This window comes from Lycium barbarum, chromosome 5 (genome assembly GCF_019175385.1).
Source record: "Lycium barbarum isolate Lr01 chromosome 5, ASM1917538v2, whole genome shotgun sequence".
Taxonomy (NCBI): Eukaryota; Viridiplantae; Streptophyta; class Magnoliopsida; order Solanales; family Solanaceae; genus Lycium; species Lycium barbarum.
The window spans coordinates 114584363-114601275 of NC_083341.1; the positions used below are offsets into that span (position 1 = coordinate 114584363).

The window sequence follows — 16913 nt, forward strand, 5'->3', positions numbered from 1 at the left end:
TATATATATATATATATTGATCTATATGTATTCAAATTAAATATTTCAGTATGATATTTGTATTTGTTTTTTTTTTTTTTTTGTGAAACTGCGATACCGAAATGTTTTGTTTCGATTATACCAAAGCATGAAATTAGGGACCGAATGTTCAAATTAGCTCATTTATTATGGGCCAAAGCTTAAAAAGCCAGAAAAACCAAAACGGCGTCGTTAGTTGTGTGAGCAAAAGGGCAAAGAAAGAAGAGAAGTCAGTATTATTAGATTGTAGATTTCGGTGAGAGGATTTGGTAAAAATGGTGAAAGTTGCAACTTTCTTTGCTATGTCTTTAGGAGCCTTTGCTTTTTGGCAAACTATGGATAAAATCCATGTTTGGATCGCTCTTCATCAGGATGAAAAGGTAATTTCCTAGTCTTCTTTTTGTTCTTTTCTTTATAGGAGGAAATGGCTAAATGGTTTTGGATCTGGATCGTAATTTCTTTCTTCAACTTGTTCAGTTGCAATTTAAAAGATACTACTCCCTCCCTCCCAAATTGTTTGACACTTTTCATTTTTCGATAATCAAACTTCTTAATTTTGATCCTGTGTTTGAACATAAAATCTTTAAATATTTCAAAGTAAAATTTACATATTTGAAAACTACATAAAAGGTACTGCAAGTCACCGTGATTAATAATTTATAACATTTAAAACACATATGAAAAACTACGGTCAAAGAATAACTAGTTTGACTCGCGAAAAACGAAAAGTTTCAAACAATTTGGGACTGAGGGATTAGTATTTTTGCTATGTATTTTGTGAAGATCAGTTTTTTTTTTTTTTTGTTGACATTCAGATTTATGGTGTTCTCTGAAAGGAATTTATGATATTATTGTGTATAATCTACAGACACTAGAATAGCTTGAAGCATTTGCTGTTTTCCAATTGTTAAAAGAAAGAAACTTTGTGATGTTGTTGCTTTATATGTTGCTAGTTTCCATATATTGTTGGGGGGTTTTGCGGAGGTTACTCATCTATGGCTATAACAACAACAACAACATACCCAGTGTAATCCCACAAGTGGGGTCTGGGGAGGGTAAAGTGTATGCAAATCTTACCCCTACCTTCCAAGGTAGGGAGGCTGTTTCCGTGGCGTAATATTTTATGGTGGGCTGTATATTTTTGAAAATTCCCCATTTAGAAGATACTAGTATTCTTGCTCTGTATTTCGTAAACTTAAGATTTTTTGTTGACATTCAGATTTATGGTGATTTCCGAAAGGAATTTATGATATTATTGTGTATTATCTACAGACGCTAGAATAGCTTGAAGCATTTGCTGTTTCCGAATTATCAAAAGAAAGAAACTTTGCAATGTTGTCGCGGAGGATGCTCGTAGTTTAGTTGCTTAATAAGAGCCAGTGTACCTAGCATTGTTTCCTCTTTCTTCTTGGGGAACTTAGATGAAAACCTCATGAATTTGGAGATACATTATATTAGAATGTTGAACTGTTATCTTGTGCAAAGTATTATGACAAGCTATTCCATGAAGCTGTGAGAAAGAGTGAAGAGCATAGACTTAGAGACACTACAGGAGCAGCAATGAATCTGTTTGGAACTGATTTATGCTAGTAGATCTACAACACTCTTGATAAGATGATTGATGAAATTTGTAGGGAGAGGAAGAATGATCGGCATATTGTATGCATTGACCTTAGAATTGCATACAAACTGGCCCAAACACCATGATTATATTAACGTCCTTTGTGGGCGTTGGAGAAAAGAATTCCTGTCAAATATATAAATGTCACAAAGGATTTTTAAGATTAAGAAGCTGTCACAAGTGTGAGAACTGTGGTAGGAGATATGTGTTTACCTTAGTTATGGATGAACTACCTAATAGTTTACAAGTTGAGGTATATTGCATGTTGTTGTAGATTATTGATAAACTAGTAAGCATGTCAACCAAAAGCTTGAAATTGTGGAGAATCAATCTAGAGATTAAGGGTCTTAAGATAAGTTGCAGTAAGATAAGATATATGCACTGCAAGTTTAGCCAGCATAAGACGAGTGAAATTGTGGTGAGATTAAATGGGATTGAAATGCCTAAATGCGAACAGTTCATATAGATGTTCCAAGAGAATTGTATGATAGATAATGATGTAACACATAGAATTAAAAAACATGGTAGAAAAAAGAAAAGCACCACCGAAGTATTATTCGATAGGAAGATACCTATCGAAGTGACAGCCAAGTCCTATGAAAGGACTGTGGAGGCAACAATATTTTATGGTAATGAACCTCTAAGATCCAGCATATCCACAAGGTGAGTGCTGTAGAAATGCAAATATTAAGATGGATTTTCTAATCAAAAACAAAAAATGCTAAGATGGATGTGCCATCGTACAAGATTAGAAATGATCACATCGACAGAATGTGCAAATAGCACATAAAAGATAAGATGAGAGGAGATCATGTGATGGTTTGATCATGTCATACATAGATCTCAAGATCCATCGCTTTAGAAGCCACGATGAAAAGGAGTTGTCTAGAAAGACCTACAATCTCTTGGAATTCATACAAATGTACAAAAGATAGAGCTCAATGGAAGAAAACTATTCATATAAGTGATGTCAACTAGTTGAATGTAAGGCTTCATCTTGTTGGTACGCTCACATTAGTCGAATATTTGCTAGGTGTCATCTTAATCTTCTTGGAGGATTTGTATGTCAGTAGAAAATGTAGAAAAATATGTGGAATGGATAACCTTGTCTATTAAATATTGGAATGAGACAAGTCTAAATAGAGTGAAATGAATAGTGAAGATTCATATAGCTGACCCCAACTAGCTTGGGATTGGGCTTAATAGTTGCTTTTGTTGTTCTATTTAATACTAATAAATATAAATGACCTATTAAATGCTTGTCTTTGATAGTCCTTATTGGTTTCTCGAATTTATCTTTTTGACAGATATTTAGGGTTCATGTTTTCTTGTAACTCTGGATTTTTGGGGGAGTATAGACTTTCTGACTTTCAGATTTATGGGTTCTTTGAAGGAAAGTATGTTAAATTATTGTGTTAATCTTGTAAGCACATGCTAGAAACTTCGAATCTTGAAAAAGACTTGGCAGTGTTATTGCTTTACTTGTATGTTTTTTTTTTTTGGTTGGGGGGAGGGAGACTTTTATACTCTAGATGCTTGGAAAGAACTAGTATACTTACTGATGTTTTCCTTTTCTTCTCGAGGACCTCCTTAGTGAAAGCCTTGAAAATTTTGATTGAGGAGTAGATAACAAGTAGTATTCATCCCATCCAAGTGTTGTCGATTCTCTTGCATACCATTACCGACCTGCACCTTCATGTACTTGAAAACTTGTCACTTTTTGACTTGCATGATCAAAGTACTTGCAGGATGTCCCAACAAAAATCTTGAGGTGCAATATCCTAATATTTGCTTTGTTGTCCTTTTAGCTTAAAGTTGTATCCATGGTACAGGCTCTTAGTAGAAGACCCATGTTTGTGATCATTTTCTTTTGGAGTCCTTTTGAAGTCAAGATTGACGATTGATACCTTCATAAGGCCATTGGCAGAGTATTCTTAAGAAGAAAATAGTTCATTGCAGAAATACTGCCCACATCCCCAGTGAACAATTCAAAATGCTAGTCAACAATCCTTATGCTAAAAGTACAAGACAAGAAATAGGCTTTTATTATTCTTACTCCTGCTCTATCACTGGCAAATCCACTTGAACTTTGGATTAAAGTGTATATCGATTTGTCCAGTAGTTACCAGTTTGGTGTCAAGTACGTAGTACATATAGAACTGACAACATCAGGTTTTCTGCTAGCCAAAGTGTTATCAGTGTGAATGGATCTTGGGGAGTCTTCTGCTGACTGATATGACAAAGGTCTTTTACTACTACAATTAGGGGCTTGTTGAAACCGCATGCCTACCTCACTCGTGTACGACAAAATTGTCTATTTTATCAAAATTGTAGTATGCGTTTTCTTGTCATTTCTTTTTCTTTTCTTTTTTCATTTTTTCTGTATCCTTTTTGCTTAAAATGTTGATGACTATATGAGTTTGGCTAACTGCAGCAAGAGAGAATGGAGAAGGAAGCAGATATCAGAAGAATGAGAGCACAGCTAATCAGAGAAAACAAAGAGCGGGAATCTCTTGCCTAAACTGCCAAGAATTGCAAACCTAGTGGCATTCAATTCAACAATTTGTTTTTTGATGTCTTTTTGAATGTTTCTGGACTTCTGCTTCTATTCCAAATTTTCATAAAAATCATGTAATGATGGTCATGAATGTCTTCAATGTACTCTAGTTTGGACCTCAGCACTCTGCTGTCAGTAGCATGATTATGCTTGCACTGTTAAACCTGTTGCTACTTTTAATCCGACAATAAATACCATTATTTTTTGGTTTTGTTGGAGTAAATTATGGTGAATTGCAATTTGTTGGTTATTCTTGCATAGCCAGTGGAACTTGTACACTTTCCTCTCACATCTTCAATGTTTTTGCTGTTAAACTTAGGACAGGTTAATACTCAAGGCTGTTAGTTTGTGCAATTCATGTGTTTGGTTGGTTCCGGAGACTCGTGATTTTGGGGAAAAAAAACAACTGCTAATCTTGTTTGTGCTAGCAGTGAAGGTTGCCTAGTCTGAGAAAACATCTATACAGTGTTGGCAGGAATGCTTCTTAGCGTGTCTTCGTTTCCTTAGTCATGCTTGCTTTGTTTGTTCAAGACACCTACAAAGGTGTCCTGGCTGGGCTGTAATTATTCTCCTTCGATGCAAGACTGATTAAATTAGCATTTATTTTTGACATTTTTTTACTATTTGCTGCCTGAATCTTTTTGATTAATGATCAAGGCTTCGACAGAATTTTGAACATTTGATTCTGTGAAGATGAATGTCTTTCCTTTCTTGTCTCACTTACTCTAGTCTTTAAGTTCCAAGTATGTTGCTGATGTTAGCTTATGCGAACATAGGTTTTTCTCTGCTTGTTAATTACAGTAGCTCTGCGCTTGTTTTAGGTGAAAGATTTGATTATGATTTCTACCAGATTTTTCCTGTATTTGGTTAAAATGTTGGACTTGTGAATTTGTCGTGCAGCAGATATTACAAGCTCTTTCACTCAGTTTTGAGTTAAAATTTTACTTGCCGTCGGTGTTTGCACCACCTAATGATGCAAGACGTGTCTCTCTTGCACCTATTCATCATACTCTTGCAATATAATTTATTTTATTTTTTTGATTTTTTTAAACTTTGTTTTTTCAATTTTTTTTTTTTTTAAATTACATAGGGGGTAGGGGAAGGGTTACAACGTGAGATTCGAATCCTCACCAATAAGGTGAAAATTCAGGTAGCCAACCAATTGAGCTACTAGATCCTTACATCATACTCTTACAATAATTTTTAACTACTAAGATTATTTTGTTTTGTTTGATATAAACATCAGGCGTAGTTAATTATTTACTTAGTTGCAATGCTTTTTCCACCCGAATATCTGTTTCAATGCTTTTTCCACTGAATATCTGTTTCTTAATGGACTAATAAAAATGAACTACCGTTTTAGAAAAGACAGCGTGAATCGGAGGTGTTCGGTCTGTTTCTCGAGCAACAATTGTGATGTTTTGGAAACCGAGAATTCATATAATCGTCTCTAATAAGTTTGTGATATTGTAATAGTTAATTAAATCAGTAGCAGCAACATTGTCACTATCATCAATATGATCGATATTTTCTTAAGCAATTGACAAATAGTAGCAGCGTGTGATTTGTTAAGAAGCAGCGTCTTTTGTTGAAGTGGAAATGTAGTATCATCTGCGTTGATCTTACACTTAATGGAAATACAATTTGATCTGTGAACAAATGATGCGTGTTGGGATTTTTGAAAATCTATGGACATCCTAAAAATAGCAGAAAGCAGCAAAAAGGAATCTGTGTGTCATGCAGGCTTGCAAGAAATCGTGTCCAGCAGCGTCCAAATATATGCCAGTCGTCATTATCTATAAACAAACTTAGCAAAAATAACGTGGTGACTGTATTAGTTAAATCATAGCCTGATATGTCTGCGAGTCTCACTTTGCAGAAAGTAGTCACTTTACCCTTAATATCTGTTAACTAATCTCTAACTGACGCAAGAATGTGATGTAGCTTTGCTCTATATAAATAGCATATTGACATATGTTATCCTCATATCATAGTTCGAATAATCTTTGCACTTATATTGATTATTTCAATTTCCTTTCAGTTTTTATCAGAGAGATGGAGTTGGGGAAGATTTTCTTGGTGTCTCTTTCGTTAGCTATGGTATTTGGGCTAGTTAATAGCTTGGAGTTTACGGAAAGAGACATAGCTTCTGAAGAGAGCTTATGGGATTTGTATCAGAGATGGAGGAGCCATCACACTGTTTCTCGAGACCTAACCGAGAAACTACAACGTTTCAATGTGTTCAAGGCGAACGTGATGCATGTTCACAAGGTGAACAAGATGGACAGACCTTATAAGTTGAAACTCAACAAGTTTGCTGATATGACCAACCATGAATTCAGAAATTTTTATAGCTCTAAGGTAAAACACTTTAGAATGCTCCATGGTAGCCGGGCTACTACCGGATTTATGCACGAGAAGGCTGATAATCTGCCAGCATCCGTAGATTGGAGAAAGCAAGGAGCTGTTACTGGTGTAAAGGATCAAGGCAAATGCGGTAAGGTCAAGAAGTTCTTGAATTGTGTGACCATCACATCTACTTCTAGAAAATATTACTTGGCGATTGCTTCATTTGTGGCCCATCAACCGAATCAATTACGGCTGCTAGCCGAAATATACAAAATCTATATATTGACATATATTATATGTATATTGACGTATATTTTTTGTATATAATATGTATATTACTATATGTATTTATATTTAATATACAAAACCTTGTGGTCCGGCCCTTCCACGGACCCCACGCATAGAGGAAGCTTAGTGCACCGGGCTGCCCTTTTTTTTTTTACATACAAAACCTATACATTTTCTGGCTATTATTCTTTTGAGCGCTACAAAAATGTAATTATCCCAATGTCGTCAAAGGAAGCACTAAGTCTCCTTTATGTTTTGATTGAAAATTTTGGTTAAGGACATGCTAATATATCCTGATATATTTGCAGGTAGCTGTTGGGCATTTTCTACAATTGTTGGGGTTGAGGGAATAAACAAAATCAAGACTGGCCAATTAGTTTCCCTGTCCGAACAAGAGCTTGTTGATTGTGAAAAGGATAATGAAGGATGCAATGGAGGACTAATGGAAAATGCCTATGAATTCATCAAGAAAAATGGAGGAGTAACAACTGAACGGCTATATCCTTACAGAGCTAGAGACAGTCGCTGTGATTCTTCAAAGGTAGACATTACATTTTAAACAACATACTTGATAAATATGTTAGTAATCAGTTTCCTAGATCTGTAGTCTTTAACCCTTTTTTATCTCATCTAGAGTAATTCCCCGGTGGTTAATATCGATGGACATGAAATGGTACCTGAAAACGACGAGGATGCTTTGATGAAAGCTGTTTCCAACCAACCAGTATCTGTTGCTATTGATGCTGGTGGTTCCGATCTGCAGTTTTACTCTGAGGTAAAGCAATTTTACTTTGTCAATTGGGACATAAACTGCTAATAAAACCTATCAGGATGAACTTACCACATAGTCACGTATAGAGGTGGATTCAGAATTTAGTTTGACGAGTTCATAAATTCTTACTATTGAATTCATCGCACTCTTGAAATGATGGGTTCAAAATTTAATATTTGTTGAAGTTTTACTAATTTTCGCAAATATTTTTGCTACGTGTCGAAATTATTTTGGTCAATTGAACTCAGTAAATAAAGTTGCATCTGCTTCTCATCACGCACAGCTGCCTGAGCATTGCCCAAACATGACACATAAAACAGATAATACTTGGATGAAATACCACACTTTGAAGTATGTGATCAAACAAATTACCACATGACAGACCCCATAAATCAATCAACTATGATTCAACTCAACTGGTTTGGCTATGCTATACGAATCAGCTATATCCATTCTTCTCTCCCTCGAGTCCATTTGAGCACAAACTTATAACGTGTGAAAATGCAGGGAGTGTTCAATAGAAATTGTGGCACAGAGCTAGACCATGGGGTAGCAGTTGTGGGCTATGGAGCAACACATGATGGGACAAAGTACTGGATAGTGAAGAACTCATGGGGAACTGACTGGGGAGAACAAGGTTATTTCCGGATGCAACGAAGTATCGATGCTGAAGAAGGGCTCTGTGGCATTGCCATGGAAGCTTCATATCCAGTCAAGTTATCCGCGGACAATCCAAAACCAGCCCCCTCTAAGGATGAACTCTAGATTGGTTCAAGTATCTCTGCTTTTCAGCGTAGCATGCTATAGTATTTAGAAAAAACTTAGAAAAAAAAGCAAGACATATATGTAATCTATCAGTTCTATTATATTGGTTTGCATGAATAAAATGCTTTCTTCCATGGGGTTGCAAACGTTTGTAAATTCTAGCCTTTAACTTTTACTTTCAACTCCATTTTGGTTACAGAAGCACAACAAAGATTGGCTTATGGATGGGTCAATTCTTGCCCGTCTATGGTAGAACTCAATATTGGGTGTGTGAATAAAGTCTCACTTTGGTAGCTGAGAAGAAAAAGAAGTTACTTATAAGATGTTGGATACTTTTAATACAGTAAGGCCTTATTGGGAAAAATTGTGGAGGCTTGGTTCAAAGCCAACAATATCACACCATGTTAAGAGTATCATTAAGTTGTTACATTTTAGCCAACAACTGATATAGAGCAAATAGTTTAGAGAGATGAGTATGGAGTGACAAAATGATGGCATGAACTTAGAGCCTTTGGCCGTCTACAACCATTTTGCTACTTTTAACCTAGCTTCAAAAACGCATGCACAAAAAAGAATCAACTCAGAATACTCGCTTGCTAAACGTGATATCTTTGGACTAATAGTTCAAACAACTAATGGTATGCAACTAGTTGGTTATTAGGAGGTCTTTTTGCGGAAAAGAAATGTCGAAATCGTAAGACATAAGGCATGCCTTGTTGTTCAAGGACTCTTACAAAGACCAGATATCGATTATGAATAATTATATTCACATGTTATGTATACAGTTTGTTATCTCATCAGTTAAGATGTACATGAAAATCTTGATTTATATATGATGGATGTGGTTACAACCTACACTTGTAGTTACTTGGAAATGAAATTTATATGAAGATTCTTGAAGGTTATAAAATTCTTGAGGCATATAATCCAAAGTCTCGAAAAATGTATCCAATCATATTACAAAAATTTCTGTATTGTTTAAAACAATCAGGATGCATGTAGTGTAATCATCTAAGTAAGTATTTGGTGAAAAGAGATTATATAAATATCATCAATATTTGATATACTAGCTATTGTTTTGATAACATACATCACAGGAACTCCAGAAGAGATCCATAAAGCAATTGAGCATTGAAATGAAAAATATTGAAAAAACAAATTTCCTTTTTTGTAAATAGAAAATTTAGAAGGCGGGGTCTTTATCCAATTTGTCCATATAGACAAGGTCTTGAAATAATTACATGAAAAAAGAGATCCATTAAGAACTCCAATGAGTATTCGATCACTTGAAGTGAATAAGGATTTATTCCAACCTCAAGAAGAGAATGAGCTACTCCTTGATCCTAAAGTACCATATTTCATTGCAATTTGTGCACTTATGTATCTTGTTGATTCAACAAGGCTTGACATTTTCTATTAATATACTTTCAAGGTATAGTTTTGCTCCTCCATAGAGACATTGAAACAAAATCGAACATGTATTGTGATATCTAAAGGGAACTATTGGATGAGTCTGTCTTATGCTAACAAGTATACTATATATCTTGTTGGTATACATGTATAGCTTATTTATCTAACTCATAAATAGTTCGATCTTGAACATGATTCTTGTTTACATGTGAAGGCACTGACATATTATGGCAGACTAAAAAGTCCATTTTTATTACTTCTTCAAATCGTGCTGAGATTATATTTACTCATAAAACAAGTTAAGATATGGGCATGATTGAGATTAATGATTCATTTCATTCGAGAAAGATATGGTCTGAAATGTGATATCAAAATACTCACAGTCCTATATGAAGACAATATTGCATGCATATCCAAACTAAAGGAAGGCTTCATATAAAGAGGCAAAATAAAATACATTTCACCAAAATTGTGATCTCAACACATGATCCCCAAATGAATGGTGATATTGATATGCCACAAATTTGTTAAAGTAATAGTCCAACAAATTTATTCACCAAATTCTTTCCGAATTCAATTCTTGAGAAAATGGTATATAAGATTGGAATGAAGGTTTTTACTGAGGTAACCAACTATGTGTATTACTGGATATGTGATTCTTTTTTTCTTTCACTTGAGATTTTTTCCACATAATTTTTTGTAGTAAGATTTTTTACGAGACACATTATCTATTAATGTCATTAAAGGGGGAGTGTTATGAATACAATGGATTATGAATGCCCATTTAGTACTCGTACAACTTTCTGAAGAAGCTTGCAAACAAACAAGTAGCTTCCTCAAAAGTCTTGCAACAAATTTCTGAAGACTTGCAATTAAGCAAACAACTACAAATAGTTCATACAAGCAGCTTGCAAATAACTTTTAAAAAGTTTTGCAGCAGCTTCTTGAAAAACATTATATCAACTTATTTTCGTTTACAAGTAGAAAGCTAAATAATTCATTTGTGAATCAATTTCAAGTGAAATCATATGTATCACTCTCTCTATTTTTCTTTGTTTTATTTGCTTCGTAATTTGAATTTTAAAACACTTTTTAGTTTCCTTGGTTCTAGGAAATTATATTAATATCAACATGAAAAAACACAAAGAAAGAGGATAAAAATGGAGTAAAGGTGTGAAAAGATTAAAGAGAAATTGAACAGGCAAAATAAGACAAGCAGCCGTACAAAAGTGAGCTTCCCAAAGCTCCCTCGTAACCAAGAAGTGTCCTTTTTAATATGAGACTAGATGGCCATGCCCGTGCGCAGGCCCAACATTTTGAATTATAGTGTATCTATATCTATGTAGTTGTTTTTAGATAGTGATAATATATATATATATATATATATATATATACTATATTCAAAATACGATTAATATAACATTGTAGTTTGTGCTTCATATCTAAAACTTTATTTTATTCGTGTTTGCTACGAAAATTTATTAATACTTTTTAAAAGAGAAGACTTGTTTAAAAGAAAACTATTTTCCTCTCTTTGAGCAATATTTAAGCATCAGTTGACACTTTCAATTTTAATTCAATTAATTTAAAAGTGTAAAATAATTATTATTTTTTATCAAATTTTGATTTGGATAATTCTAATTCAAATTATTAAATTAATTTTACATGTTTAAAACGAAACAAAATAGAAATTAATTTTCTATTTAAACGAAGAAATCCTATTTTTTAATTTTTGGTAAATATTCTCGGTTTAACTCATTTTACTTGTCATGTTGTCTTTTGCATGGTTTTTTAAGGAAACGTGAATTAGAATTAGAATTTGACTAATTTACCTTATTCATTATTTGATCTTCATTTGATATTAATCTCTTTTCACATTAGCAAATACATCAATTAAATATTTTGAAGAAAAGTAATAATATGGGGTCCATGTTTTTTGCTGTGCAATAATTTCATTTGCTCTCACTAATGGGTTAATATGCATGTGGCAATGAATTCACTATTATTGACTTGATGGGGATACTTTGGGAATTACATGAATATTTTTTGATTTTTTAATATATGGGTGCATGTTTTTTTTAATATGGGGTCCACTTTTTTTTTCATTAGTTTGGAGAGGGTGGGGTGCACTTCTTTTTGTTTAAGAGTGACTGTCGACGAAGCATGGGTAAACCGATGCTTCTATATAGTAGAAAATAGAAATAGAATAAAGTATTTCTATCTACTTTTTAGAAGAGTTGGTAATATAAAATATAAAACGTCATTTTTTTGCCCTTAAATAAAAAAGTAGGATCGAACACGGACGACGATCTTGCCTCTATAAATCGACTCTTCTATATAGTAGTAATAGTAAAGTAATACATATAATTTTGTTATCAAATTTTGATTTGGATAATTCTAATTCAAATTATTATATTAATTTTACATGTTTAAAATGAAACAAAGTAGAAATTTGATTTTCTATTTAAATGAAGAACTTCTATTTTTTAATTTTTAGTAAATATTTTTTGTTTAACTCATTTTACTTGTCATGTTGTTTTTTACACGATTTTTTAAGAAAACGTCAATTAGAAATATAATTTCACTAATTTACCTTATTAATTATTTGATCTCTATTTAATATTATTTTTTCTTTTATGACATTAATCTCTTTTCACATTTATTAGAGTAAGGAAAAAATAAAAAAGTAATTAAATTCTATCTTATTTTAATATATAAGTATTTTAAGTATGTTGTTGTACAATAATTTCATTTGCTCTCACTAATGGGTTGATACGCATGTGGCAATGAGTCCATCATTATTGATTTAATTGTTTGATTTTCTAAGCACTTTTTTTTAACATTGTTTGTTTTTTTAATATGAGATTCACTTTTTTTTTTTTAATATTGCTTGATTTTATTAATATGGGGTCTTTTTTTTCCCGTGAGTTTGAATGTGGTGGGTTTCACTTTTTTTTCTTCTCGTGTTTTTTTTTTTTAATAATGGTTGGTGTTTAATATGGGGCCATGAAGAACTTCTATTTTTTAATTTTTAGTAAATATTTTTTGTTTAACTCATTTTACTTGTCATGTTGTTTTTTACGCGGTTTTTTAAGGAAACGTCAATTAGAATTAGAATTTCACTAATTTACCTTATTAATTATTTGATCTCCATTTAATATTATTTTTTCTTTTATGACATTAATCTCTTTTCACATTTATTAGAGTAAGGAAAAAAATGAAAAAGTAATTAAATTCTATCTTATTTTAATATATAAGTATTTTAAGTATGTTGTTGTACAATAATTTCGTTTGGTCTCACTAATGGGTTGATACGCATGTGGCAATGAGTCCATCATTATTGATTTAATTGTTTGATTTTCTAAGTATTTTTTTCTTAACATTATTTTTTTTTTAATATGGGATTCACTTTTTTTTTAATATTGCTTGATTTTGTTAATATGGGGTCCACTTTTTTTTTCCCGTGAGTTTGGATGTGGTGGGTTCCACTTTTTTTCTTTGATTGGTGTTTAATATGGGGCCGCATTTTTTTTTTTAATATTAGTTGTTGTTTAATATATATGAGCCCACAATTTTTTATTATTATTTTAGTTGTTGTTAATATCATTAGTTGTTAATGAGCATCCACTACCAGTAAAATCTAAGAGAATTCTATAGACATGGCGATGGAATGGAAGATGAGAAAAGGTAAAGTTGAGGTGATTCTAGAATTATACAGAAAGCTATGAATAGGTCTTAGCTTTTAGGGTAGGACATCAAGGGAATTTATTTTAATTAAAACAGAAGGGAATGAAAAGTAATGAGGAATTTATTGGTACGTTAAATGTAGCACATAGTCCAAAAACTGAAGCATGTGTTCGTCGGGGCCCACAGACGGATGGCGAAAAAGTGCCTCTTAAACTGGCTCTTCTAAAGGGTAGAAAAAAATATATATATATATATATTATGTTCAAAACACAATTAATATAACATTATAGTTTGTGCTCCGTATCTAAAATTTTATTATATTAATGTTTGCTACGAATACAAAATCGACAAATTTATTAATATTTTTTAAAAGAGAAGACTTGTTTTAAAGGAAACTATTTTTCTCTCTGTGAGATAAAATAATAGCAATATTTAAGCATTAGTTGCTACTTTCAATTTTAATTCGATTAATTTAAAGGTGTAAAATAGTTATTATTTTTTATCAAATTTTGATTTGGATAATTCTAATTCTAATTATTAAATTAATTTTACATGTTTAAAACGAAACAAAGTAGAAATTGATTTTCTATTTAAACGAAGAAATACTATTTTTTAATTTTTGGTAAATATTCTTGGTTTAGCTCATTTTACTTGTCATGTTGTCTTTTGTATGGTGTTTTAAGAAAACGCCGATTAGAATTATAATTTGACTAATTTACCTTATTCATTATTTGATCTCCATTTGATATATTTTTTTTACGACATTAATGTCTTTTCACATTTATTAGAGTAAGCATAAAAATAAAAAATAATTAAACTCTATCTTATTTTAAAATATAAATATTTTAAGTATATTTATTTTAGTAAACATAACAAATAAATGACATGGCGGAATAGCAGATACAATAGTTTAATATCTAGATTAGATCTCAGGCTAATATAAAAAAAGAAAGAAAATTGTATAGTTTGACTACTTAATCTTTTGAAGAAAAGCAATTTCATTTGCTCCCACTAATGGATTGATACGCACGTGGCAATGAATCCATCATTATTGACTTAATGAGATACTTTGGAAATTACATGAATATTGTTTGATTTTTTAATATGGAGTGCACTTTTTTTTTTGGACATTATTAATTTGCACTATTTTTATGCATATATATATACTATGTTCAAAACACGATTAATATAACATTATTTTTTACTATTTTTATGCATATAATATATATACATATACTATGTTCAAAACACGTTTAATATAACATTGTAGTTTGTACTCCGTATCTAAAACTTTATTATATTAGTGTTTGCTACGAATACAAAGTCAGCACTTTTTTTTTTTAACATTATATTTTTTTTAATATGGGGTTCAGTTTTTTTTTTTTTAGTATTGCTTGATTTTGATAATATGGGATCCACTTTTTTTTTTCCATGAGTTTGGAGATGGTGAGTTCCACTTTTTTTTCTTCCTTTTTTTTATTGCTCGGTGTTATTTAGTATGGGGCCCACCCTTTTTTAAGGGACAACGGATGACGAAGCATGGTTTAAACCCATGCTTTATATAGTTTTTTTTTTGTTTTTTTTTTATTTTTATATTGCTTGGTGTTGTTTAGTATGGGCCCACCCTTTTGGACATTATATATTTTTATATATATACTATGTTCAAAACACGATTAATATAACATTGTAGTTTGTGCTTCGTATCTAAAACTTTATTATATTAGTGTTTGTTACGAATACAAAGTCTGCATTTTTTTTTTACATTGTTTGTTTTTTAATATGAGATTCATTTTTTTTAATATTGCTTGATTTTGTCAATATGAATACTATGTTCAAAACACGATTAATATAAATGAGACTTGGGTGGGACGAACACTGGATTCATTTATGGTATCAAAAGTAATATGAATGGTACTTTTATATTTGGCCCATTATTTAGTACATATCTTTGACCTATTTCTATTAAACATGTGTATTGCTCTTTATTTTTTAGCAAACCACACGTACTCCTCTTCCGTTGGTGCTCTAAAAAGTGAGCTTATTGTTCATATTCATGGAACTTGGAAGGCCTCACAATGTACCCTCTGTACCCACGGCCTCTTTCTTTTCTTCTTTTATTTCTTTTCAATTTCTCCTTCTTCCAATGTTCATGTTTAAGTTTTTTTCCAATGTTATCGTACGTTCTCCCACGAGAATGCATGGATTTTTTGTTTTGATTTTAGATCTTATTTGCCGATTTTTCATTCGATTGGTTTGATTTTTCTTTCGATTTTGCTGATTTATTAGGTGTTTGGGTTGAAGTAAAGCTGCATGTACTGAATTTAGAGTTTATTGGATGTTGCCGCTGCTGGTCCTTTTGGTCCTTCTCCTTCTCCTCTCCATCTTCCCTATTTATGGGTTTGTATTTCATATTTTGTTTTTTAATTCTTGGTTATTGAAATCTAGTGTTTCTTCCTCTTTGTTCTTGATGCGGGTGTTTTTCCAATTTTTTTTTGTTTTTTTTGTTTAATGTATGTGGGACCCACAACTTTTTTTTTATGGTGAGGCCCACAAACGGAGGACGAAAAAGTGCACCAACTGGTGCTTCTATATAGTAGTAAAGTAATGTTCTTTTAATTCTAATATATCATAGTAGTAAATCAGTTTAATTAATTAATTTATTAAGACCACTTTTGTATTAAAAGGAGATGCATGGGCTGGGCTCAGATGGCCAACCGTGTGGCCTTGAATGACTCAAAAGGGCCACGCCCCTCAACAATTACCAATAGGGAAAAATATATATATATATATATATATATATATATATATATATATATATATATTAAGGAAAAATATTTACGAAACGTGACGATAGTTTTTCTTATTTACAAAACATAACGATATATCACAAAACATGACAGATTTTCATATATATATATATTTTTTTTTCAGAAAATATATTTTATTTTAAAAAAAGAATATTTTTTTTTTTCAAATTATATTTTTTTAAAAAAAAAAAATTGATATTTTTTTAATTGTTTTTTGCTCAAAGGCTTAAAAAATTACCTCAAATTTTTGTGTATGAAAGTTGTATGAAATGTGTATGTATGAGCGAAATTTTTAATATAATTTTCATACACAAAATTGTGAGCGAAAACTTTAAGCCTTGAATATTGTATGAAAGTTGTTACAATGTTGTTGTAGTTGTGTTAATTTTTCAGAATCCTAATATGAACATTATATACGAAAAATGTGAATGAAATTCTAAGTCTTGAGCGAGATATACACATTTCATACCATTCTCATGCATAAAATTTTGAGTGTAATGTTTAAGCCTTGATCGATATACACACTTCATACATAAAATTTGAGCGAACTTTTTAAGTCTTGACTAAGATATATACACATTTCATACACAAAAATTTGAGCGATTATTTTAAGTCTTGAATGTTGTATCAAAGTTGTAT

At 31.7% G+C, this 16913-nt stretch overlaps 2 protein-coding genes across 2 annotated transcripts; both read left to right on the forward strand.

Annotated features, from left to right (window-relative positions):
• Positions 1-218: 218 nt before the first annotated feature.
• Positions 219-4407, forward strand: LOC132641189 (uncharacterized). The gene is made up of 2 exons (XM_060358085.1): positions 219-398; positions 4074-4407. The coding sequence occupies exons 1-2, from the start codon at positions 294-296 to the stop codon at positions 4158-4160; spliced, it is 192 nt and encodes a 63-aa protein (XP_060214068.1). The 5' UTR covers positions 219-293; the 3' UTR covers positions 4161-4407.
• Positions 4408-6176: 1769 nt separating this feature from the next.
• LOC132641187 (vignain-like) lies at positions 6177-8526 on the forward strand. The gene is made up of 4 exons (XM_060358084.1): positions 6177-6693; positions 7142-7374; positions 7468-7608; positions 8113-8526. Exons 1-4 carry the CDS (start codon positions 6252-6254, stop codon positions 8368-8370), a joined length of 1074 nt encoding a protein of 357 aa, XP_060214067.1. The 5' UTR covers positions 6177-6251; the 3' UTR covers positions 8371-8526.
• Positions 8527-16913: the final 8387 nt, after the last annotated feature.

What these genes read in the sequence shown, in the direction of transcription:
- LOC132641189 (XM_060358085.1), top strand. Translation starts at nt 294, where the DNA reads ATGGTGAAAGTTGCAACTTTCTTTGCTATGTCTTTAGGAGCCTTTGCT. An exon ending in CTCTTCATCAGGATGAAAAG is followed by an intron (nt 399 to 4,073) that starts GTAATTTCCTAG and finishes GGCTAACTGCAG; the next exon opens with CAAGAGAGAATGGAGAAGGA.
- LOC132641187 (XM_060358084.1), top strand. Translation starts at nt 6,252, where the DNA reads ATGGAGTTGGGGAAGATTTTCTTGGTGTCTCTTTCGTTAGCTATGGTA. An exon ending in AAAGGATCAAGGCAAATGCG is followed by an intron (nt 6,694 to 7,141) that starts GTAAGGTCAAGA and finishes ATATATTTGCAG; the next exon opens with GTAGCTGTTGGGCATTTTCT. An exon ending in GTCGCTGTGATTCTTCAAAG is followed by an intron (nt 7,375 to 7,467) that starts GTAGACATTACA and finishes TATCTCATCTAG; the next exon opens with AGTAATTCCCCGGTGGTTAA.